Here is a 23984-nt window from a genome sequence, read left to right as displayed (position 1 = left end):
GTACCCTTGGGATGGCAGACCCTCAGCCTGCCCACTCCCCTCTCCGCCCCCACTGCCCGCAGTCCCAGGGTTGGGGCTGGAAACCTCCCAGGGGTGGGAAGCTGCCAGCTGGAGTCCAGCTTTCTGGCAGCCCGTTGGCAAGAGAGGAAGGTAAGCTCCTGGCTTAACACCCTGGCCTCTGAGGTGATCTGGGCCCCTCTGGAAGCCGAGTCCCTTCAGCATTACTTCGGGGGGCCTGGGCCTGGACCTGGGCCTCCCCACCTTCACGCAAACCTCTGGAACCTCACAAGGCAACCCGGGCCCTCTCTGCCCTACCACTGAGCTTTCCTCGGCCGACATGGTGCCCCAGCCTAGATACTGCCCTCAGCGGGATCCAGGAAAAAGCCCAGGCTTGCCCATGTTACCCTGGGTTGTTACGGGCACTTGCCCTGAGACCACCTGAGCTGACCGTCTTCTGCCCTTTATCTCATGGGCCCTCCCCCCAACTCACTGTGCGTTCTGGAACTCATGGTCTGTTGTCAGCAAAATTCCTGATTCCAACCATCTTCTCTGAATAGGAAGTTCCCTCTAGCTCTGGCTTTGCTGAAGCGCACTCACTTGCTTGCAGCCCTCTTCAGTGGAATCTTTCTCCTCCCACACCCCATGTGCGGTGGGCCGAGACCGTGTGTGTCCTTGCCGCCTCACTCGCAACCCTCTTCACCACTCCCCCAACAGCCACGAGTATTTCTTGTTACTGGTGACTGCACTGCCTCTGAGGGCTAGATTGAGGTGTCCCTCAGGCCAGGCTCTCCCTCATGTGGTGCTTCCCTGGGCCCTTCAAACCACCAGGCTCTCCAGGCCCCTGGCCCAGCCCCTTTTTGCCAACTGTCAGCCCCTCTTTCCTTGTTTTCCTCCCAACCCAGTTTAGAATTCCTGGTCACCTGCATGCACTTCCAGGTAGTGCCCTCCTGCCTTCATGCTCACCTGGCAGAGCCTCAGCCCTGGTAACAACCAGCTGTCCGTCTGCCTGCCCTACACCTGCCTGAGCCCCAGAGCCGCGGCAGCCCATGTTCCACCCACAGCCCAGGTCTGCATTTCCTTGGACAGCTCCCTCATGAGTTCTCTGAGGAAACAGCTTTTGTCTCTTCAGACCTCCAGCACCCTCCCTGCCAGTTTAGCTGAGGCGCTCCCTCCATTCCCACAACCACCCCACACTAGCTGCCTTCCTGAGCCAACCTGAGGACGCGCCTTGGGTGTGTGGGAGACATGGTGTCTCTGGTTTCTCCCAGGCCCCCCCCCACCCACAAGGGGCTTCTTCCTTCTCCCTCCATCGAGCTTTTCTGCACAGGCTCCTTCATGTCAGCCTCCACACATGCCCCACATGTGTCACGGGAGGACAGAGCAAGAGCCCTGCACCCCCAGGCTGTGTCTGTCCTCTGCCCCATTTTATCACAGCTCCCTGAAGGGCTGTCTTCTCTGTCCATGGCCTCACCCCACCCAGACCACTGGCCTCCGTCCGCATCAAGGCAACCTGAAGCTTCTTCCCTGAAGTCTCTAGCCTGTGGCTTGCATGTTCGGGCCTCAGGCCCCTTCATCCAGCCTGTCAGCAGCTGCCACATACTCAATCACCCTCTTCTGGTTATGTTTAATTTTTCCAATTTTTCTCAACATCACTCAAATGTTTAAACATGGAAAAGTTGACCTCATCTTACAGTGAACACCACATCTATCAACTATTCATCTCTGCTTCAATCCATCCGACTTTTAGTGTATTTCAAAATAAACCACGGCATCAGGACACCGCCTTCCATGTGTTTCAGCACACTTGCCATTAACCAGAATCCAGACTTTAGCGTGTTCTTTTGAGGGGACATTTACATACAACAAAATGCGTAACTATTTTTTTTTTTTGAGACAGGGTCTTACTCTGTCCCCCACCCTGGAGTGCAGTGGCAAGATCTTGGCTCACTGCAACCTCTGCCTCCCGGGTTCAAGCAATTCTCCTGCCTCAGCCTCCGAGTAGCTGGAATTATAGGCACCTGCCACCATGCCCGGCCAATTTTTGTATTTTTAGTAGAGACAGGGTTTCAGCATGTTGGCCAGGCTGGTCTTGAACTCCTGACCTCAGGTGGTCCGCGTGCCTCGGCCTCTCAAAGTGCTGAGATTACAGATTTGAGCCACCACGCCTGGCCCAGAATGCTTTAAGAATTCACAACCCAGCTGTATGTGGTGGCTCCTGAGGACAGGTGAGGCATACAGGGCCCAGGTCCACGCTCAGTTGCTGTCCATGCTGTCGGCCACTGTCACAAAGTCGCATGTTCACCAATCTCCCTTTTCTCCTGGCACACCAGAAGACTACATTTCCCAGGCCCCTTGTATCGAAGTGTGAGTAGTCCTAGCCAAAGCAAAGTATAAAAAGGGTGTTCACCACTGAGCAGGCGGACCCACTTCAGTGTCACAGGAGCAGTTCTCCTCGTTCTGGGGCATGGTGCTCTTTGAGGCACGTGTTGAAGATAGCAGCATCATAAGGAGGAACCTGGGTCTTGGCACCCCACTTTGCAGAGCACCGCCAGGAGTATCTCCATCAGGCTTTTTATGAGTGAGAAATACTCAAAAGATACTGTGGCCAGCCAACCAGAGCTTGGGTTATTTGATCCTGCACAGCCTATTCTATTGCAAATTATATGGAAATCAGGAGTGGGTCTCTGCTGTAGCAAAAATTTAAAAAAGGTGGCATTGGCTAAGCAGCTGGGGCAGGCAGAATGAATACAGCTCACAGGCTGGGCAGCAGGACGTCTGCATTATGCAAGTACAAGACATCTGTAAGACTCTCGTGCTAACTTGGGAGGCAGGTTATGCTTCCATAGAGCCAGCAGCTCTAGGGGAAAGGGACACGCCACATAGGATGTACATGCAGTGTGAGCTCGCTATGTTGACTGCATTTTGGAACGCCAGCACAGTAAAGAGGAAAGAACTGGCTAGTTTGCAAGCAGAAATGAAAGGGAAAACAAAGATTCAAAAAAAAAATTTTTGTATCAAAAGGTTGCAAAAGCGGTCTTTCTAGAACTCAGATGAGAAGAGGTAAGGCTGAAAATTGCTTTGAACGATAAATGCATAATAAAACTTCTTATATGAACAAAATAACTTGGCCTTTTGGCAAATATAGAATTAAGGGGGCGGTTCTCCCATCATAATCCCAGATGGCCTCATGATAGCTACCATTAAGTTGAGAGAAGCATGGAGGTAAGGATATAAGGCGGCTTATGTCTAGGAAAGAATTATTTTTTTCAGATGGAGTCTCACTCTGTCACTAGGCTGGAGTGCAATGGCATGATCTTGGCTCACTGCAACGTTCGCCTCCCAGGTTCAAGCAATTCTCCTGCTTCAGCCTCCCAATTAGCTGGGACTACAGGCGGTGCGCACCACCACGCCCAGCTTATTTCTGTATTTTTAGTAGAGACGGGATTTTATCATGTAGGCCAGGATGGTCTCAATCTCCTGACCTCTTGATCCACCCACCTTAGCCTCCCAAAGTGCTGGGATTACAGGTGTGAGCCACCGCCTGGCCTAGGAAAGAATTTTGTGTGTGCGCTTGGGATATCTATTGCTATTTAACAAACTACCCCAAAATTTTGTTGTTTAAAACCTCTATCATTTCTCTCTCATGATCTTGTCAGGGACTGGGCTCAGCTGGGTGGCTGTGCTACACTTGATGCTGGCTGGGGCTGTTCCCCTGAGCTGACCAGGATGATTACTCACATGGCTGGCTGTTGTCTGGGGCTCATCAGGGCCTACTGACCGGAACACCTCAGTTCTCTCTCATGTGGTCTCTCTCTGTGTTTGAACTTCTCATAGCACGACAGGTGGGCTACCAGTGGAACATGCCAAGAAGTCAAGCCCCATGTGCAGGCGTTTATTAAGCCCCTGCTGCCATCATGCCACTGGCCCCATCTAGTCATAGGCCACACCCATGAGGTAAGGGAGACCACACCGGGAGACAGGGTCTATCAGGGGCCACTAAAGTAACCCTCTGGCCAAAATAATGCAGTTACTTGCACATGGAACCGATTAGAAGTGCTAAGATTGTCATGTTTTTGAGGGAACTGTGCTTCTACAAGGCCCACGAGCCTGGACTGAAGCCGGTAATTCACTTAAAACAGGTCCTAGCCCGGAACCCTCCACCCCACAGGCAGTAGGTGAGAAAGCCGAGCTTGGCCCAAGAGCTGCAGCCAAAGGGATACAAAAAAGGCCAGCCACCCCCATCCCCCCACCTCCCCCGCCCAAAACCAGGGGGCAGAGGGCAGAGCAGGGCACCATCAGGTCCTTTCCCTCCTCAGTGCAAGACGACCTCAGTCTGTGCTGCAGCTTCCAGCACTGTGGGGGCATCTCCCATTCTCTGCTCCTCAAAATGGAGCTGGACTGTGGGTACTGACCCCTGCCCCATTGTCTGTTATTGTTGGGGGAAAGGCACAGATCACAGGTCTTTCTAGTTTACAGTCTGTGTCTGCCTTGCTGGAGAAGGCTCTGAACCCACAGAGGCCAGGACACAGGACCTCATGGTCCATATGTGAGAAGACTGAAATAACTCTCTGGGGGCCAGTCCACTGTGACCGGGACTGGCAATGTTAACTAAGCCCATTTCCCCACCTCCCACCTTCTGCCTCAAAGGAAGCCTGCACTTGCCCATCCCGCCACATCTGGATGGGGGCCAAGGACCTAATTCTGGCACTGGCATGGGTAGCAGTGAGGCACTTCCAGGCCTGGCTGTTGAATCTTCTATGCTTGACCCTTGTCCATTTGTCCCTTCGTAGCCACCTTAAGGGTTGTCAGAGACAGCAGTGTCTCAAGATGAAAGTGGCTTGGGTCCCTGAGTCACTGACTTCTTTGAGAAATAAACTCGTGTGAAGCTGCTGAGCCCTGGAGATTTGTTACTGCCACGTAACCAAGAGCATCCCACACACCCTTCTTTCGCTCGTATCCCCTGCACTGAATGGGCACCCCTGCCACCAGCCCCTAGTCTCCTGGCTGTGAGTCAAGCTTGTCTGCTTATCCTTGGGTACACTGGGAGCCAGGCACTGGCAGAGAGCAGAGGGCTGCAGGGAAGCCCCAGGACTCCCTCTAGGCTTGCCTCGGACCTCCAACCCTTTCCACCAGCATCTCCCAGCTGCCCCTGCCTCGGCCTGGCCTCCCATGACCTGAGCACCACTTCTACCGCTGCTGCACGTGTCCTCCAGCCGCTGCCCTCCTCTGGTCGGCGACTCTGAGGCACAGGCCCTTTGTGTCGGTCAGTTTTGCACAGCAAGCCACCCAGGAACCAGTGGCTCCAAAAGGCCCCTCCTCTACCGAACACGCGGTGGGCCGGGCAGCTCTGCATACTCCCTCCCTCTGTGGCCACGGCAGTGGCAGCTTCCCAGAGCAGCTCTTCGGCAGCACGGACAGAGGCAGATCACAGGACACCTCTGGGGACCCAGCACACTGTCACACCTCATCCAAAGCAGCCTCCACCAGTGACAATGCCATGGCAAGAGGGTGGACATGGAGGGGTAAAGGGCAGTGGCCAGCACTTCCCCCAGGCCACCAATCCAAGCACCTCACCAAGGGCAGGCCTCCCTCAAGGGCTACCTACCAACCCCTTTTCCCTGAGGTTCAGGGGCAACTGAATGCCCGGCTCACATGGGCACTAGGACTAGGCTGGTGGCCTCATTAACTGCAGATCAAGCTCCACAGGAATCGGCTCCCTGGTCTCCCACTCCTCTCTGGCGGCACGGGACTGATGAGGATGGGGTGGGAGAAGGACACAGCCAGAAACTGCATCATGATACAAATGATAAATTATATTTATACAGTAAATAAGTATCAACAGTCAACACAAGTTCAAAACCAGCCACCGGCCTCTGGGACTGAGGAACAGCTGGGTGACTTCTTCCACCACTGTGCCCATCAGGAGGGAGCACGATGGCACAGGTGCAGCACGCGTGGCAGTGGCTGGTGGCTTCATGATCAGTGCAGTGGGCAACAGGGACATGCACTCGGGATGGCCTGTGCCAGAAGATGGGGCGGGGGGCTGTTTTCTTGGGTCCTAGTGGCCCAGGGCTGTCATGCTGGGGCCTCAAAGTCGAGTCACGAAGTGCTCTTCTGTTACAAAAGAATCACTGACCCCAAGTAATCGAGTCTGGTCTACTGACCTGTAAGGCTGGCCCAGACCCTGCACCGTCTGAAGGAAAGCACCTTTCTGGGCAAGCATCCTGCCTCCCATCCCATTGCACCTCCCCACCCTTCCCCTGGCAGATGCAACCAGCCACCAGCCTTCCCAAAAGGCAGCGGGAGCCTAAGGCCCAGCCCCAGGCCTGTGGTTCTGGCAGAGGGTAGCTGGTCAGGAACTCTAGAGGCTGACAGCTCCTGGGGCTGGAGCAGGTGGCCTCAGGAGCAGCAGCACAGGTGGGTGCAGTCCTCACTCAGAGTCTGCATGTCCTGGTAGCCCGGAGACCTGTGAAGATCTCTCCTGTGCCACTGCGAAGGGTTGTATCTTCTGGGACCAGAGAGGGGCTGGCAGGTGGTCAGCTGCCCTTAGAGCTGGAGGTGAGAAGTCCCCATGGTGGAAAGCAGGCCAGAAACATCCACCAGGCAACCTGCCCAGACACAGGAGTGGGGAAATGTCCCTTCCCTGGGTAAAAGCAAGTATTTTCTGGTCTTTAATGCATGACTCAATACTTTTACAGTAGTAGGTGAGGTGAGGACAGCAGGAGTTTGGGAGAGGGAGGTACCATTAGTGCATGTTTGTTAAAAATCTGTCCCAAGTGAATGACTTTTCTTCATCTCCAAAATACAAAAGAATTATTTTTAGTTCTGCAAAACTTAAAAACAATGTCTGGAGTTAGCAGGTAGGTGGATCAGGGCCAGCCCTGGTCCCTTATCTCCCCAACCCCCATCTTAACCTAGGGACTGCTGCCCAGGGACCCGTGGGCACAGAGCACCACACATGCCCTTGGGACAGCTGCCATTTCCACATTATTCCCATCTTTAGCCTGAGCGTGGATTAAGACAGAGGAGATCACAGACAAACAAGGTTAAAGATGTTTCTTCCATTTCAGATTCCCATTGTAAACACAAGTCCTTGTTAATCCCTGCATGCCTTTAATTAAAAAAAGGAATTAGTTGATAAAAATTGGTGAGTCACATTCATACACTGTGTTTTTTCTTTAACTTTCAGGATGTTGGTATATCAGTAAAAAAAATAGCCTCTCTCTCAGGATCTAGCCAAAAAGGCTGAAAGTCAATCCCTTTAGTAATTCACCAAAAACAGGAGTTAAAGAAAGGAAAAGGCGACTGGAGGCTGGGATTTTTTTGTTGCTGTTGTAGTTTTTTGTTTTTTTTTTTAATAAACATCATCATCTATGTGTAATCAAATTCCCATGTTTTTTTCCTATAAAGAATTTGCTTTAGTTTTTTCATAAGGCATTTTTTTTTTTTTTTTTTTGTCATCCAAACATCTCTTCCTTTTAAAATTTTCGTAGAGTGAAAACCATAAATAAGAGGATTTAAACCACTAACATGGCATGTGCCGGTATCTTCATTCAGCCAGACCTGGTAAATTCTATCAAAACTAGACAGTTAAATAAGAACCACGTTATAAAAATATTAGCCAAAAAAAGACTATTAGATAATTCTGCAAACTCAAATATGAAACTGTACTAAACAAAATATGTGCAAAGGTACACAAGCATAGAGCCGCGCTGGGGGTTATGCTCAGATTAGCTTTAAAGCTCGCTCTAGTGGATTTAATTCAAGAGTTGTCCACGGTGGTGGTGTTTACTTTGAACTCATACGAGTCGAAGAAAAATAAAATATGCACAACCACTTCCCCAAAAGGTCAGTGTCTATGGAGCCGGTGCTTCATCATGTCCACACCCAGGACTGCCTGGGGTGTCCCTAAGACAGATGGGGGGGGAGATCAAAGACGAGGCCACTGTCCCACATCCTGGGCCAGGCAATGTCCTAGAGACCCTTGGGGTGAGGATGGGGGCAAGGGCAACACTGATGACTCCACCTCCTCATCCAAGGCCTCAGAGGAGCCCTGCCAGGACCTGAGTGCTTGGGAGGAGGTGGCAAGAGCAGGCCAAGCCAAGCGGGCCTGCCTTGGAAGGCAAGGGTCTGAGGGTTGGGGCTATAAAGACAGCCCTTTCATCAGAAGGCTGGAGCTGAAAAGCCCTAATACCCCTAATCCCCAAACTCTTGGATCCCATCCCACAGACAAAGAGTCCCTGCTCAGCATCCTCCAGCACAGGTGCTCTGGACATTCCCTCTGGGGCAGGTCCCAGGCCCAGGCACTAGAGAAGGAAAGGGTTTGTTGTGCCAGTGGCCTGGGCTGCCGATGGGGGGATACCCGCGCTGCCCACCATGTTCATTGTTGCAGGGCCCAGTGGGGTCAGAGAGGAACCACTGGCCCCCAGAGCTGGGTGTGGAGCCGTGGAGGTCATCGAGGCCATAGCCATGGACTCCACTCCTGGGCCAGGTCCAAAGGATGTGCTGGTCCCCAGGACTGGGCTCCCCCGAAGCTGGTTCAGCGTCAGCGGCTGGGGCTGGTTCACCTGGAAGGGGTTAACAGGGGCCGAGGTGGTGGGTGCACCTGGGGAGACAGAAGGAGCGGCAGAGACTGAGCTGCCAGGGTGTGGCTTTCTGAGCTCCCAGGTCAGGGACTACATGCAGGTGTTCTGGTCCCTGCTGTGCCCTTAGAGCCCATGACAGTGCCAGCTGAGTCCATGGCAGACACTAGCAAATATCTGCTGATTGCATGAATCTGTACTTTAAGGATGAGGAGATTGAGGCTATAAGAAGCCAAGTAATTCGGCCAGCGTTACAAAGCTGAACACAGCCATGCCAGGAACACACCCATCTCGGGAGACCCGGACTCCTCTGCAGGGCTGGCACGCAGGACACCTTCAGCAGCCATCAGCTGCCACTGTTCCCTCATTCTGTTTGCTGAGGGGAACATGGGACCTGCAGTGTGTGGCTCATATGGCAGTGCCCATCCTGCACCCAGGGACCCACATGTGACACTGCGAAGGCTAGAAGTCCTGCAGCCCAGAAGCTGATGTAGCTTTATCTTTCCCAGTGTCTCCAGAACTTATCTCACACCAGAAAGCCTCTTCTTTCCCAAAGTGTGTGTGCTGCCGGCACCAACTCTCCCAAGCAGCCTGACACTACCTTGTGTGGCCTGGAGAATAGCCCTGGATATCCAGCAGAGCTGCCCAAACCTCCTCCATCTTGGCTGCAGCCTCCAAGGACCATAATTGGTGTGCAGCCAGCAAAGCTGCCCTAGCCCTCCAGCCAGGTGCCCACCAAGAGCTGATGGACACAGATGACGACTGGAGCTCCTGCAGGGCCTTCAAGGGCTCTCTGGGCAGAGGAGGCAGGAGGCATCTGGGGCAGGCACAGGCTCCTGGCTGGCTGAGGAGCCTGGAAGGTAATCTCGTTCCACCCAGGGAGTCATCCTCCCCTGGGGGCTGCCACATCCTCACCCATCTCAGGACCTCAGGGTGGGCCAGGACCCAGGAACTCCACACCCCTCACTTCTGCCCAGGGGTCCCCAACCTCAGCCTTTCTAAGTTAAGTGGTCATTCTCCTCTGCAAGGTACCATCAGGGGCAGTGGCCCAAAATCCTTAGACCCCTGCATCATGGGGCCAGATCAGAGGCTGAACACCTGAAGGTGACACATTCCTGTATTGGGGGAAGCCCAAGTCCTTGGGGAAACCCATGAGGAAGGGACTGGGGGGACTTCTTAGAAGGGAGTTGTCTGAGCTGGGTGTTGAAGGATGAGCAAGATGCTTTCATTGGGAAAGAGGAGGGAGGACATTCCAGGCAGGGGGAACTGAGTGTGTAACTGCCTGGGCTTAAGAAAGGATTCTGCAGGCTGAGGGGTGCCAAGGAGCAGGGTGTCATGAGGGTTTGATGCACACGGGGAGGGAGGAGGAGGGTGGAGCCGGGCCATAATGGCCCTGGATACCCAAATGAACAGCTGGGGGCTTGCCCAGCAGCCAACGTGGGGCCCTGAGGGCAGACGGCAGACTCTGGCACCAGGAGTGGAAGTGAGAGACCTAGAGGAAGGTTTGTACCCAAAGGCTAAGTTACATTTTCCCTAAGAGAGGCATGCTAGGCAGCAAACCCTGGCTCTTCCTCACCCCCAGCAGCCCACACTACTTCACCTGTCTTGGAACTGACACACCTTTCAGGTCTCCCTACCGTGGGGCACCGAGGAGCCTGGAAGCTAATCTAGTTCCAAGGGGCAGCTTCTGCTTGGTAGTCTCAACAGAGAGGAGAGCTGTTTCCAACCCACACCCCCTCCCCCAAAACTGAACAACGGCTTCCATACCCCTCCCCATGCAGCCCTGGCGAGGGTGTAAGTGCTTATCCGGAGTTTCCAGCTATGCTAGCCCCACCCTTTCCCCGTCACACAGTGGGAAGAGGCCCTGAGAGGCCTGCTGCACACCTATTCTCAGGCACAGCAAGCAGCTGGATGAACCCTGGGATGAGAGCCTACCTGGTGCCAGGAAAGGGTTGAGAGACTGGGCCGGTAGGGCAGGCCTGGTCACCAGCGAATCCAGGTTCACCAAGGCTGCATTGGGGCCCAGGAAGGACTCAGGTGTTTTCCGAGCACTGCTGGGCTTGCTTGAGGTGACAGTCAAGGGTTGAGACTCAAAAGGGTCAGGGCTGGTAGTTCCATTGTTTTGGGATCGCAGAGAGGTCACAGATTCAGCTATGAGACAAGGACACATATGGCAGGGTGAGTGTGTTAGGGACCGCCTAGACTGTGTACTTAACACAAAACATGGCCTCCTGGGGGACATGCCTGCCTGATGGCACCATGTGAAGACACACAGCCAGTCATGGGCTGGATAAATCACGTGTCCACATAGCCAAACACCAGAATGAGGGATAGAAGAATACCTAATGATGAGCAAAGAACACTTTAACAAAATACTAAGTGGGAAAACAGCAGGTTACAGAAGAGTGTGTATACAGCTCAATCTTCCAGGATACTGAGATGTCATTTTGGGTTGGAGACTATACATGGGCAATTTACCTTTTTTTTTTTTTTAACATTTTCCATTTACTAAATTTTCTACAATAAACATAAATTTCTTGATAGTAAAAAGCAAGCAGATTTTTTAAAATTCAGCCCATAAGGTGACATAGCATGTGCTGAGACACGCCGGTAGGAACGTGACTACCATGACGGGGCGTTCATGGTATGGGAGTTCTGAACGACAGTTTGTCTCTCACTCAGTGACCCCATTTCTAGGAATCTGGTCTAAACAAATAATGCAAAATGTGAACAGGGTTGTAAACATGAAGGGCTTCTCAACAGCAGCACTTACAGCAGCAAAACCTGAAATCAACCTAAAATGTCCTCCCCCAAATTAATGAGCTAATTATTGCTGAGCCATACAGAGAGATAATATAGCAACAAAATATTTTAAATACATTTTAGAGTCATGAATCTTTTAATTTATAACAGTTGAGGCAAGGGGCAGGACAACTCTATCTGAGAATATGAGCTGAGCAAAAAAGACTAAAATAACCCTAAGAGCTCAGAAAAAAATACTGGAAGGAAAGAGAGTAGCTGCTTCTTTCATTAACTTTTCCCTTTTCCAAATTTTCTACAATTTAGAAATTCCAAATTGTATGAGTCCAAATTTCGCTAAAGGATTTTCTACAACTAGAGATTTTTTTTTTTTTTTTTTTTTTTGAGACAGGGTCTCCCTGTGTCGCCCAGGGTGGAGTGCACTTAATCACGCCACTGCACTCCAGCCTGAGCCATCAAGGCTTACTGCAGTCTCAATCTCCTGGGCTCAGGGGATCCTCCTGCCTTAGCCTCTTGAGTAGCTGGGACCACAAGCAGGGGCACACAACCACACCTGGCTAATTTTTAATTTTTTTTTTTGTACAGACGGGGTCTCACCATGTTACCTAGGCTGGTCTGAAACTCCTGGGCTCAAGCAATCCTCCCATGTTGGCCTCCCAAAATGCTGGGATTGCAGGTGTGAGCCACTGCACCCAGCAGGGGATTAAATGTTTCAAAAGCTGACATGTAACAATGGCCAAGCTGCCTTGTCACTGAGGCACAGAGTGGCAGGCAAGGGCAGGTTAGGCTGTACTTTGGCCTGCAGAGAAGACATATGGAATCTTATTAATGCAGCAAAGGAAAGACCCAGAAAAGCAGCACATTCTCAAAACTGCCTCTGGTCTCCCAGCTGGGAGCTCCTGAACTGAGATGGGTGGAGGTCAAGGGGGTCGAGTGGGGTTCAAGGGTGTCACACCAGGGTCCAGCCAGGCTGTGGCTGCAGTTGGTGGGGAGGGCTAAAAGAGAAGAGACTGGGAGAAACAAGATGGGGAAATGGTGATGACCAGCAGAAGAAGCCGAGAGGAAGGAAAAAAGAGAAAAGTTGCCATGCATGGCTGGGAGACGTGGCCCAGAGATGAACAGAGGCTGCCACACTCCAGTCCAAATAGGGTTTGTGAAGAATGCATCCAGGCCTTCTCCCTTTGCCCCTCCAGGCCCACCTTGGCCCACAGACCCCTTCTTTCTGCATCCACCTAATACCCTCCCATCCCACAGGCACACAGGGGAAGAAAACAGGTCTGCAGACTGGACTGTGGGTCTGCTGGGAAGGAGCTGTCCCCTGGTCAGATGGGGGGTGACAACACAGGACTGAGGCTGGCCCCACTGATGCCCAAAGGTGGCTGTCTGGGGAAAGGAGGCCCTCTGAGGAGTGGAAGCTGGCAGGAGGAAGGTGAAGGGAAACGCTGGATATGGCTGGAGGTGAGGCCCACTCTGAGCTGGAGAGGCCAGGGCTGTGGAATCTGCAGGAAGCCTTCAGGCTTCCTAACCTGGAGACACAGTCCTGAGGGATTCCAACTCATGATTTTTAACTGTTGATGTATGAATTCTTAGAATTAGAAGACTCAGGCTCCTAGATCAAAATACAAAGAAAATGCAGGAAGTTGAAGGGTTATAACTTTTGTGATAATGAGCTGGTCAAATGCACAGAGGATTACAGAAACCATCATCACCTGTACATACCTGTTTTTCTTGAAGTCCGAAGGTTGTCAAATTCAGAAAAGTCGTCTTTAACTGTACCATTCAGATTACTGAAGAGCTCAAAGGACCCTGGGTGGACACAGAGGCCAGTGACTGGGGGCACCTCACAGGACTTCGTGGCAACTCCACTGCCCAGTGCACACCCTCAGGGTGGGCTGGCAACAGGGGCCTCTCCCTGCTTACCCCGCCTCATGAAGAACTCTGAGAGCCAAAGAGGGCAAGACAGGCTCAGGTCACTGGAGAGCTGAGAGGGAGACAGGAAGCCTGGCCTCCCAGTACAGGATGTGGGATGCCCACCTGCTACTGCTTCTACCACCCCCACCCCAAAAGGGAAGGGGGTGCTGGCAGTGGTGGAGGTACATTGAGCTGGGTCTGGTTTCTTGAATGAGGGTCTGTAGGAAGTCACCAGAAGGAGTGCCCAGAGGCCAGCGCCTAGGCCCCCAGGGGTGAAGATAGGAGCCGAAGGCTGTGGGCCCAGGGCAGCCTCCACTCACAACACCCACTCGGAATCCCCCTCAATTTGAAGGAGGGAGGTACTGGTGCACAGAGTCTGGGAACTTGAGCTCTCATACTGGGGTGCCTGGAATCTGGCGATCAGGAAAAAAGGCTAAGGGGGAGGAGGGGAGCAAATGCAAGCAAAGCAACAGGGCTGACGCTGAGGACCAGGAGTGGCTGCAGGGCCCATGGGCTCTCAGAGGCCAGGGAGGAAAGTGGGTGGGTGAGGGGCTCACCAGAGGCAGACACGGGCTTGGTGGTGGAGACTGCGCCCCACGCGGCAGAAGCTGTTTTCCCAGCACTGGAGGCAGGCTGCTGCGAAGCTGCCCAGGGGTCTGAGCTCTTCAGGACAGATTGTGTGCTGGCTCCAGTGGGCGCCCCCCATGGGTCAATGGAGGCAGCTGGCTTGGTACCTGTCGGAAGGCAGAGTGTCAGGGCTCAAAAATGCCTGAGGGTCTGGGCAGCTGGGGTGAGAAGGGAAAAGAATACTGAAGGCCACACCAGGGTCTGTGTCCTGTGTCAGGTGAGACAGACCTCGAAAGGGTACTGTCCCATGCCAGCAAAGAGGGACACAGCTGGGGTCTAGGGCCAACAACCCTGGGAAGGGAGCATGCTAGGCCAGGACGGCCCTGGACAGCCTCTCCCTGTCCTCTAGTAATGACCAGAGGAAGCAGGTGAAAGAGGTCCTCTCCAAGCTCCCCACCACACAGGGGGCTTGCAAAGGCCTGAGCTCAACTCCACTTCAATGGACTATCTGAAACAAGCCTACCATCCTCCCCACAGAATCCAGGCTCCCTTCCCCAACAAGGGGCCCCAAGCAGCCTGCCCAGCTCAGCCAGGCTCTCTAGAGGCACAGAGGCATCCTCTTCCCCACATGCTTTGAGTGGTTTGTGCTTCCTGACAGAAGCATACATAAAATGGATGAGTCCTGTATAAAAAAGGAATAAAACAGCTACATACTCACCACCCAACTTACACAATAAAGCACTTTCAAAGAGTGACAAAATCAATTTAGTGGGTCACAACTGGCTTAAAAAAAAGAACAGAAAAAAATAAAAGGAAAAAAACTATAAAAAATAAGAAAAAACAAACAGAATCTGTAAAATCTGAAAGCATCTGATGTTAAATGTCAGTGATACTCTGTGCATCTTTCATTTCTGTGTAGACACAGATTTGTGTATATATAAGTACAAATAAAACCCCATCTCCTTCCTTCTGGCGGAGCGCTGCAAGTGTTCAGACACCACTTCTGCCTCTCAGGGACCACCAAGTGCCTCCCAATAACATTCCTACCCCAACCATGAACCATGTATTAGCCTTTCTCTTTTTTTCCTTTTGGTTTATAAGAATACCTTTAGTTAGCTGTGCATATTTTCTGAATAATACACACACACATATTATGTATGTGTATGTATGTCTAAGAGTATGTGTGTGTATTTATTTATCACGGAGTCTCACTCTGTCACCCAGCCTGTGTTTCTGAGACAGAAACACAGTGAGCCACTAGAGCCAGCATGCGGGTCACAGGCAGCCATCAATGGCAGGAGACAGGGCAAGAGGCAGGCCTGAAGACATGGTGACCACATCCCCCGAAGTAGGGATGTCTCAGCCATGATTTCAAAAATACGTAAGAGTTTGCCAGGTAGACAACGAGATACAATATAAGGATCAGGCATTTAAAGGAATCTAGGCTGCCTGAGCCCCTGCAGAGGCCCTCACCAAACAGAGAGGAGTCTCTGAGCTCTGCTAAGACTCCCAGGTCCCTCGGGCTTCACCTTTCTGACCTCAGTCACTACACACCTGGGCTGCCTGCAAAAGTAGAATCTGTCCTTCCATCCAGGCGTACTCTCAGACAGTAAGGTTCTAAACACAGCTTAAACCCATAGGTTTGTATCTTTAAGAGTTAACGCAAGGCATTTTAACGTTTCTAGAAGAAATCTTTTTTTTTTTTTGAGGCAGAGTCTCACTCTTGCCCAGGCTGGAGTGCAGTGGCGTGATCGTGGCTCACTGCAACCTCTGCCTCCCAGGTTCAAGCAATTCTCCTGCCTCAGCTTCCTGAGTAGCTGGGATTACAGGCACCCACCACCACATCTGACTAATTTTTTGTATTTTTAGTAGAGACAGGGTTTCACTATGTTGGCCAGGCTGGTCTTGAACTCTTGGCCTCATATGATCCGCCAAACTCAGCCTCCTAAAGTGCAGGACTTATAGGCATAAGCCACCGTGCCTGGCCAACATTTCTGGAAGAATTCTTTCTACCCGGAACTCTGCAACACATGCAGTGTCTCCACTGCATGAGTTCTGAAACACTTTCCATGAACCAGCAGCATGCTGACCCACCATCCAGGGCTCATGGACCAGACTTCCATGTGAGAACCCCACACTGCAGTGCAATGCCACCTGAAACTATTCCGGAGACTCTCTTACACCTCCAGTTAGCCTTTATGGGCCCTGCTTCCACTCTGGAATCTGCTATTAAAATAACAAACAACAGCACTGCTAAGACTTTTTAAACTCAGCAACTGTATCATGCACAACGTTGAAACCAACAAGTTTTGGCTCAGATAGAAACCCCTACTCTTTTTTTTTTTTTTGAGATGGAGTCTTGCTCTGTCACCAGACGTGAGCGCAGTGGCGCGATCTCGGCTCATTGCAACCTCTACTTTCCGGGTTCAAGCAATTCTCCTGCCTCAGCCTCCCGAGTAGCAGGGAATACAAGCACATACCACCACACCTAGCTAATTTTTGTATTTTTAGTAGAGACAGGGTTTCACCATGGTGGCCAGGATGGTCTTGATCTCTTGACCTCGTGATCCACCTGCCTCAGCCTCCCAAAGTGCTGGGATTGCAGGTGTGAGCCACCACGCCTGGCCAAGAACCCCCTACTTCTATAACCTGCATAGACAAAGTTGGTCACAGCTCAGACAGCTTTGGATGTGGACTGACGTATGTGCTTGGATCAAACCCTGATAACCTCCAAATCATCCAGGTAAGCATGGACAAGCTGCTTGGCATGGGTGAGCTCTGTCTAGTTTTGCATCCTGCAAGTGACACTGGGGACCTATCTGTGTTCAGGACACTGCAAATTGCTGGGTTGAATTCAGATTACACAGATGGGCAAAGCCCCCCAGACACATATACACAGTCCCATGGTCAGTGTGACCTCCTTCTTTGCTATGTGCAGGGGAGTCATGGAAGGCCATATACTATGGTAACTTGCTTTCTTCAAATGTGACTCGCAGACAAAGTCACAAAGTCACGAGCATTCCCTGAGGCTAGCTATGCCCTCAGGGAATGCCTGCTGGCTCGGGGAGGCACTGGGCATGCTCCTCCTCTATGAATGGATAGATTTGCTGCAAGGCTTCTCTCTGTGCTCTCCCCTTCCACATCCTCGGCAGGGTCCAGGCCATGCCACACACCCGATCAATAAATGCTTGTTAAAAGCTCAAGTGAATGAGAGGAAAGGAAGATGGAATCAAGGTTTGAAAGATCAAGCAGTTTCCGGCCTCTCCTTCACAGGGAGCCTGTGTCCTGGTCGCCTCCCACCCACCAGCTTGGCTCATCCCAAGCCTCACAGATGAATATTCATGTGCAGAGGGAGGCAGTCACAACTAAGGGGTCACAGAAGAACTGAGCTGTGCAGAGGTCACCAGGAAGCCAGCAGCACCACCTGCTGCTGCCATGGCGGAAGGCAGCTTCTGTCCCAGCCCAGGCGGTGGGCGGGAGTGGAAAGAGAGGGCTCCAGCCAGCCAAGGTCTTCTGAATCAGCAGGCTGTGAGCCCTCCTCAGACCAGGTGGCTGCTTTGTGTGTCTGGAACAGAGGAGGAAGTGCCCCACTGACCTGGCAGGCTTCAACCTCCCTCCTTTCAGCCTGGAGCATTTCCTCCCAAGGCCATTTAGCCAAGCTGCCCCTAGTGCTGCTTGGAAAGAACTGGTAATGATGGGGCTCACTACAAATGGTGGCTTTCAAAACAGTGTTTCTTTCATCCAGAAGGCACAGCTAACAGTGTTACAGGAAGAGACTCCAATCTTTCTAAAATATGAATGTGTCTTAGGATGGAGGGGTGACCCTGAAAATGTGTACTACTGGATTTAACTAGATGCTAAACAATAAATCTGATACCACGGTCTTGCTCTGAAGCTGTGCTAACAGAACGTGGAAGCGGAAGGTGTGCTAACATGCTTCAGCAAATGCAGGAGCTAGCAGAGGGCCATTTTCCTGCAGAGCTGGTCAGCACCACCACAGAAAATTAAAAGAACACTGTGATTTTAATGTATTTTTCTATTGAAAGCAGAGTGCTTAGAACTGCAAAACACTCCTATGAGCATCACCAGGCTGCTTAGTGAATGATGGTACAGCCTGGTATTGTTCAGAATTTCTAATGATGCCAAGAACTGCTCATGACTCAACAAATTGAAATATATACATACACACACGTGTAATTATATATAAAATATAGCCTCAACTAAGTAAAAACATAATGCCCAGAAAAAAAGACAGGAAGCAGACAAGCTAACATTTTAACAGGGGCTATCTCTCCAGATTGAAATTTACAGTGACTTTTCTAGGACATGCCAGGGCCACAGAAGGACCTTGCAGCAGTCCAGGATGGTGTGACAAGTATAGGACAGGTGCCATAAGCACTGAGCCTGCCCCAAGCCTAACAATGTCTTTGGGCTTTGGTGGCCTGTCTCTTCCCCAAGTCTCTGGTAATAATGCCAAGTGCATCAGAACCAAGAAGGTCCTGGGTTGGGCAAGTGGCAAGAGATGGCAAACTGGCAGTAAACAAGCCACATGTGCCCATCCTCAGATAGCTTTTAATTAGTTCCAACCATATTCTTAATTTAAAAAATTCACAGCCAACATTTAAACACTAATAGATTTCAAAAATCCAGATTTCCATCATCTCTTTAAAAAAAACTGCATTTATAATACTCAAAATGTGAAAACAGCCCAAATTCCACATCGATTGCTGAATGGTTAAACAAAGTGTTGTATATCCATGCAAAGGAATATTATTCATCCACAGGAAGTCACGAAGGACTGACACATGCTACAACACCGACGAGCCTCGAAAACATGATGCCAAACAACATAAGCCAGGCACAAAAGCCCACATAGTACACAACTCTGTTTCTATGTAATGTCCAGAGAGGAGAATCCTGGGAGAAAGCACATCAGTGGTTGCCAGGGGCTGGGCATCCAGTTCCTTTCTGAGGTTATGGAAATGTTCTGGAATTAGACAGCTGATAGTGGCTGCACAACATTGTGAATGTGCTGAAAATCACTCAAATGTCCACTTTAAAATGGTTGAAATAGGACAGGTGTGGTAGCTCACGCCTGTAATCCCAGCACTGTGGGAGGCTGAGGCTGGCAGATCACTTGAGGTCAGGAGTTCGAGGCAAGCCTGGCCAACATGGTGAAACCCGTCTCTACTAAAAATACAAAAACTAGCCAGGTGTGTTGGCGCCTGTAATCCCAACTACTCAGGAGGATGAGGCAGGAGAACTGCTTGAACCCAAGAGGTGACGGTTGCAGTGAGCTGAGATCATGCCACTGCATTCCAGTCTGGGCAACACAGTGAGACTCTGTCTCAAAAAAAAAGGTTGAAATGGTGAATTTTATCTCAATTTCTTAAAATTTAGGAGGGCAGATTCACGTGGGTGGCATTCCTAGGCGGGCAGCAGCATCTGCACTTACTCCACCACTCCATACCCCTCTGCTTCTCACACACTGAGTCTTCTGCAGGCAACTCCCTGCCTCTTGGTGCCTAGCCACATTCTCTTCTCTGGGACCCAACAGAAGTAGCCATCCTCCAAAATGCTTGCCTTATACTCTCTGGATTCCTATACTGCATCTCATCTCACCCCAGGATGCTCTCAACCTCGACTGAAGCCTGGACTACACAGTATGACTACTGTATTGTGTTCCTGTCCTGCCCGCTCCTGAGCAGGGCCCTGACAACAGATAACATCGACAATAATCACCTGCTGTCTCAGGGGTCATGCCCAGCAGACCACAGCCTGTCATTTGGTACATTTCAGCAAACATCTAGGGAACCGAGTTGAATACAAGAGACAGTTCTAATTGAGAGAAGCAGAGACTCCAAGAGATACAGGCAAGATGTCACAAAATATACAACGTTCCCAAACAGAAAGCACACAGGTCAGCCATGCCCAGCAGGATTTAGAGCACCAGGAGGGGCCTCCAAGGACACCAGGCCAGGAAGCCTTCGCAAAGCCTTCTGGGCCACGCTCCTCCTCAGTGATCAAGAAACTCATGCACCCAAGATCATCACCCAGATCAAACCAGTTATGTCATGCTCACATTTTGAATTTTCTTATATTTCACATTAAGCAAAACTTTAAAATATTCATTTAGCCTATTAAATGGATTTTTTCTTACTGTTTTAAGTAACAAGTAAGAATTATAGCAAATGTATCCCCCTTTTCATCAGCAGTGGCGGTAAGCACATCATCATTTCCAGCTAATTACAGCAGCTTGATTTGGATGTTCCACACTGTGTATTACGGTTCCTTAAGCTGGGGTGCTGGGTGCAATGCTGAGGCTTCAAGAGTTGAAACGTGTCCCAGAGAAGGCACAAGGCATTTCTGATGCAAGTGGAAGGCTGAGGAGAAGTGGACTTCCTTCTCCCAAAGAAGAAAACCACTCAAAACAGAGAGAACACCATGCCACCATCCTCAAGGAGGAGGGTGAGGGCCAGCTGGATGTCACTGCTGAGAGCTGGAGGAGCCTGGACACCCAATACAATCGACCAGACTCAACTAGGTGAGACAGAGCAAGAAGCACGGCCCTGCCCCTCACCCATCCAGCAGGCAAGCATGGGAGACCAGTGATGAGGTCTTTACCAAATGATGGCCAGGGGTCCGAAGTGCTCGCAGGAGCCACTGGCCCGCCCCAGGGGTTGGTCTGGTTAGTGGAGGCTGACGGGCCCCAGGGCTCCGCATTCTGGGCTGCAGGGCCTGAGCTGGGGAGAGCATCCATTAAATCCAACAGCTGTGGGAGAGAGCCATGCTTTTAAGAAAAAGAGAAGGGAATAGGTTTTACTTTGCTACAGTTACAGCAAATACCCATAAACTAGCCATAATTATCACCCACCCGTGCCTCTTCCTCCAGTGAAGCCCTCTAGGAGGTGCTGAGAACTTGGAAACTGAGCCATCCCATCTCCTTCCCCATCCCGCCAGCTGCTCTCCAGTCACAACAAGCTATTTACTGTCTGCCAAATGCCCCAACAGACCTCACAGACCTCAGGGCTCCACAAACTTTTCCAGACTAATACTGGCTTCTTTCTGCCCAGGCTGTGGATGTCCTCCAGAACACCATCCCTCCCACCTGCCAGCCACCATCCAGGGCCAGCCTAAGGGCCCTTCCGGGGTTCTCTGAATGCTCCCTACTCCCAAGACCACCACATGTGTCACCAGGGATCATCATCATCATCCAGTCAGGAATCAGGTGCTCCACCAGCCATGGCAGCACTGTAACAGGGGAGGCCAATGGAGCCCTGGGGCCGATGGTGTGAGGAGGGGTCTGGGTCTTGGCTGGATGATGATGAGCTTGTCAAGAGCACAGCCATGTCCTGGTCACCTCTACATCAAAGCAGGAAGACTGGCACAGTGCTGACCAGGCAACCAGCACTACTGGGGGCACATCCTGGGGCAGGAAAGCGTTCTGAAGCCACTGGCATGTAGCTCCCTTGATAGCTGCTGTAGCCACAGCCACAGGAGGCAGGCGCTATTATCACCTCCATTTTACAAACGAGCAGACTGAGGCACTGGGACATTGTCTCCTGGTTAGTTCAGGTGTGCTTTCAGTTGCCTGCTCACCTGGCTCTTGCTCACTACAGGCATGAGGGTTATCTGCTGAGAACTTGCTGTGCATCATGTCCACCAGGCAAGTCAGGTGGGGACACTGGGGCAAAAACTACAGGACCGTGTGAAAGAGCTTCCCTCCCAGCAAGCTCTTACCTCTTTCTTTTTTGGAATTTTAACTGTGTCCCTTCGGCTTTCTTCCAGGGCCATCTGTAATCTGAGGTCATCACCCCGTCTGAGGCGTTCTTCCTGTAGAGGGACAATACAAACTGGTAATTGTAATAACATTGCTATATAGAACAAAACCATGCTGGTCAGAAACAGGAAATGCACATTGTATGATGCAGTATTTCAAAGGAAGATTTCAAAACTACTTGTAAAACACAATTACTTTCAAATCCTGAGTGTGTGTATACCCAGAAGGTTCCTCCCTCATTGCGACTCTTGTGACTTCAACCCCTTGGGGTCACACCGGGGAGACTGTGGCTCAGGTACCACCAAACTGGGGAAAGGGGATGCTTAATCTAAAATATTTTTTTCTCAAAATGAAAGCGGCTTTATAAATTCTTTCTACTTGCAAGAAGCAATGTGAGTCCTTAAAAACACAAATCTAACAACCCAAAAAGGAATTAGAAAGAGGATAAAAATGACGTATCATTCCATCTCCACTGTGTAGAAATGGCTTCCGGAAAATGGCTGCCTATTTCTATGAGTCCTAACAGAAATGATTCACTATCTTTTTTTAAGGCAAAGTCACCATATGCAAAAGACAGGGTTTTCCTAAGGTTTTATATAATATAATAATTAAATATAAATAATAAATTCCTTATGCTTTTTCTTTTCTTGTTTTTAAGAGACAGGGTCTCACTGTATTGCCCAGGCTGGCACACAGTGGCTATTCACAGGGACAATCCCACTATTGATCAGCACAGGAGTTTTAACTTGTTCCCTTTTATTATAAACATTAACTAAAAGGGGCTCTAACTGTCTGTCTGCCCCTGTGCTTCTCAGTAGATGCTACCACCATGCACCCTCCTTCTGGGGTGCTGGCCGTGGAGCCACATGCATCCATGTGGGCGCTACTGGCGGCCTGTTTCCCACTGCCGCAGAGGTCACAACTGAGACTGCCCGCTGTTACTAAGCTTTAGAATATTGCCAGTCATAGACACACGAACAATGCCAGGACGAACTTGTCTGTACTCAAATCTAACTGTCCCTAGTATCCCTCTCTGAACATCAGCTTCTAAAGGAGAGGAATCCCTATGCTACCCCCTGGTTCCATCTACCTTTTCTAACCAAAGGTCAGTGGAGACAGTCCTGATATCTGCAACCAAAGGAATGACAATTTGTAAGGCCACTCTAATTACTCCTTTCTCTTCTCCCTATTTTAAAGTAATGCATGCTTACTAAAGAAAAATGGGGGCGTGGCAATGGTGGCTCACGCCTGTAATCCCAGCACTTTGGGAGGCCAAGGTGGGCGGATCACTTGAGGTTGTAAGTTCAAGATGAGCCTGGCCAACATGGTGAAACCCTGTCTCTACTAAAAATACAAAAATTAGCCAGTCATGGTGGCAGGCACCTGTAGCCCTAGCTACTCAGGAGGCTGAGGCATGAGAAACACTTGAACCTGGGAGACAGAGGTCACAGTGAGCCAAGATTGCACCACTACACTCCAGCCTGGGTGACAGAGTGAGACTGTCTCAAAAACAGAAGAAAAGAAACGAGGAAAAGGAAAAAGAAAAGAAAAATGAGAACTGAAGAAAATTATAACTACACGTAGTTCCATCATTGAAACATAAGCACTCTCATTTTGGGAGCATTTCCTCCCAGCCTTTGTTTTTCTGCAAATCTCTTGCTACAGGTCACCAAAGTGCTTGGCAGGGGCTAGGCTGGTTCCTGCCCCTCAGGTCTGCATTCCTGAGCCCACCCTGCAGCCACCCTTCAAGAAACCTGTGGCTCAGCTCACTCAGGGAAAGCCCAGACACGACTATGTCTGTGCAAGTGTTTCTGGGAAGCATTTTTAACTGGTTTCTTTCCTTGGAACAACTTCCTGGAAAATTTTTCCTAAATGTAACTTTGTATGGGCTCCCTCCCTGACTGGGAGAGACAATGGGTAACAAGAATACACACTTATGACAGCATGAAATGCCATCTCGGCAAGCATATCTGAACTGTTTTGAAGACAGGGCTGTTTCTGCCATTGTTCTCCCAGTGGGCCACATGCCACCCTGAGCATCGGCAGTCAATGCAGTGCAGGCCTGCCTGGGGCACTGACCTGCTCAGCCACTTCTCTGCTCATGGCAAGCGCCAGCTGCAGCTGAAGCTCCTCTTCTCCACTAGTCTGGGGCCGGGCTTGCTCCAGCTCGGAGGACACTCGCGGGGAGGTAGCTGTCGGGGAAGACCAAGTCATCATATGCAAAAGACAAGGCCAATACAGCTCCTGCAGAGCAGTTTCCCAGACAGACCACATCCCATTCCCACCTCAAACCTACAAGGTCCAGCAGTGGCACAACAATGCGGGCAGAGGAAAGGAAAGGCTTACAAATACTTCAATGTTAAAATCAAGTGACAGCCAAATGT

At 50.8% G+C, this 23984-nt stretch overlaps 1 protein-coding gene and 1 long non-coding RNA gene across 20 annotated transcripts in view; one reads left to right on the top strand and one right to left on the bottom strand.

Annotated features, from left to right (window-relative positions):
• Window positions 1–3656: 3656 nt before the first annotated feature.
• On the top strand, window positions 3657–7144 carry LOC144582592 (uncharacterized). The gene is made up of 2 exons (XR_013535605.1): window positions 3657–3954; window positions 4791–7144. It is a non-coding gene; the product is annotated as an uncharacterized LOC144582592 (long non-coding RNA).
• Window positions 5793–23984, bottom strand: part of EPN2 (epsin 2) — a 91719-nt gene continuing 73527 nt past the window's right edge. For 11 of the 19 annotated variants that reach the window (XM_054257006.2, XM_054257008.2, XM_035303106.3 and 8 more), the window contains 7 exons: window positions 23680–23792; window positions 21561–21653; window positions 20445–20610; window positions 13811–13987; window positions 13062–13148; window positions 10518–10733; window positions 5793–8605 (listed from right to left, as the gene is read on the bottom strand). In XM_054257006.2, coding sequence (XP_054112981.1) covers window positions 8307–8605; window positions 10518–10733; window positions 13062–13148; window positions 13811–13987; window positions 20445–20610; window positions 21561–21653; window positions 23680–23792 — 1151 coding nt within the window. In that variant the 3' untranslated portion in view covers window positions 5793–8306. The remainder of the gene's footprint in view (window positions 8606–10517; window positions 10734–13061; window positions 13149–13810; window positions 13988–20444; window positions 20611–21560; window positions 21654–23679; window positions 23793–23984) is intronic. The other 8 variants (XM_054257007.2, XM_054257009.2, XM_078373139.1 and 5 more) reach the window with 1 other exon arrangement.

Source organism: Callithrix jacchus, chromosome 5 (genome assembly GCF_049354715.1).
Source record: "Callithrix jacchus isolate 240 chromosome 5, calJac240_pri, whole genome shotgun sequence".
NCBI lineage: Eukaryota > Metazoa > Chordata > Mammalia > Primates > Cebidae > Callithrix > Callithrix jacchus.
Note: the sequence above shows the minus strand (reverse complement) of the source record. Positions and strands in the feature narration are given on the sequence as shown.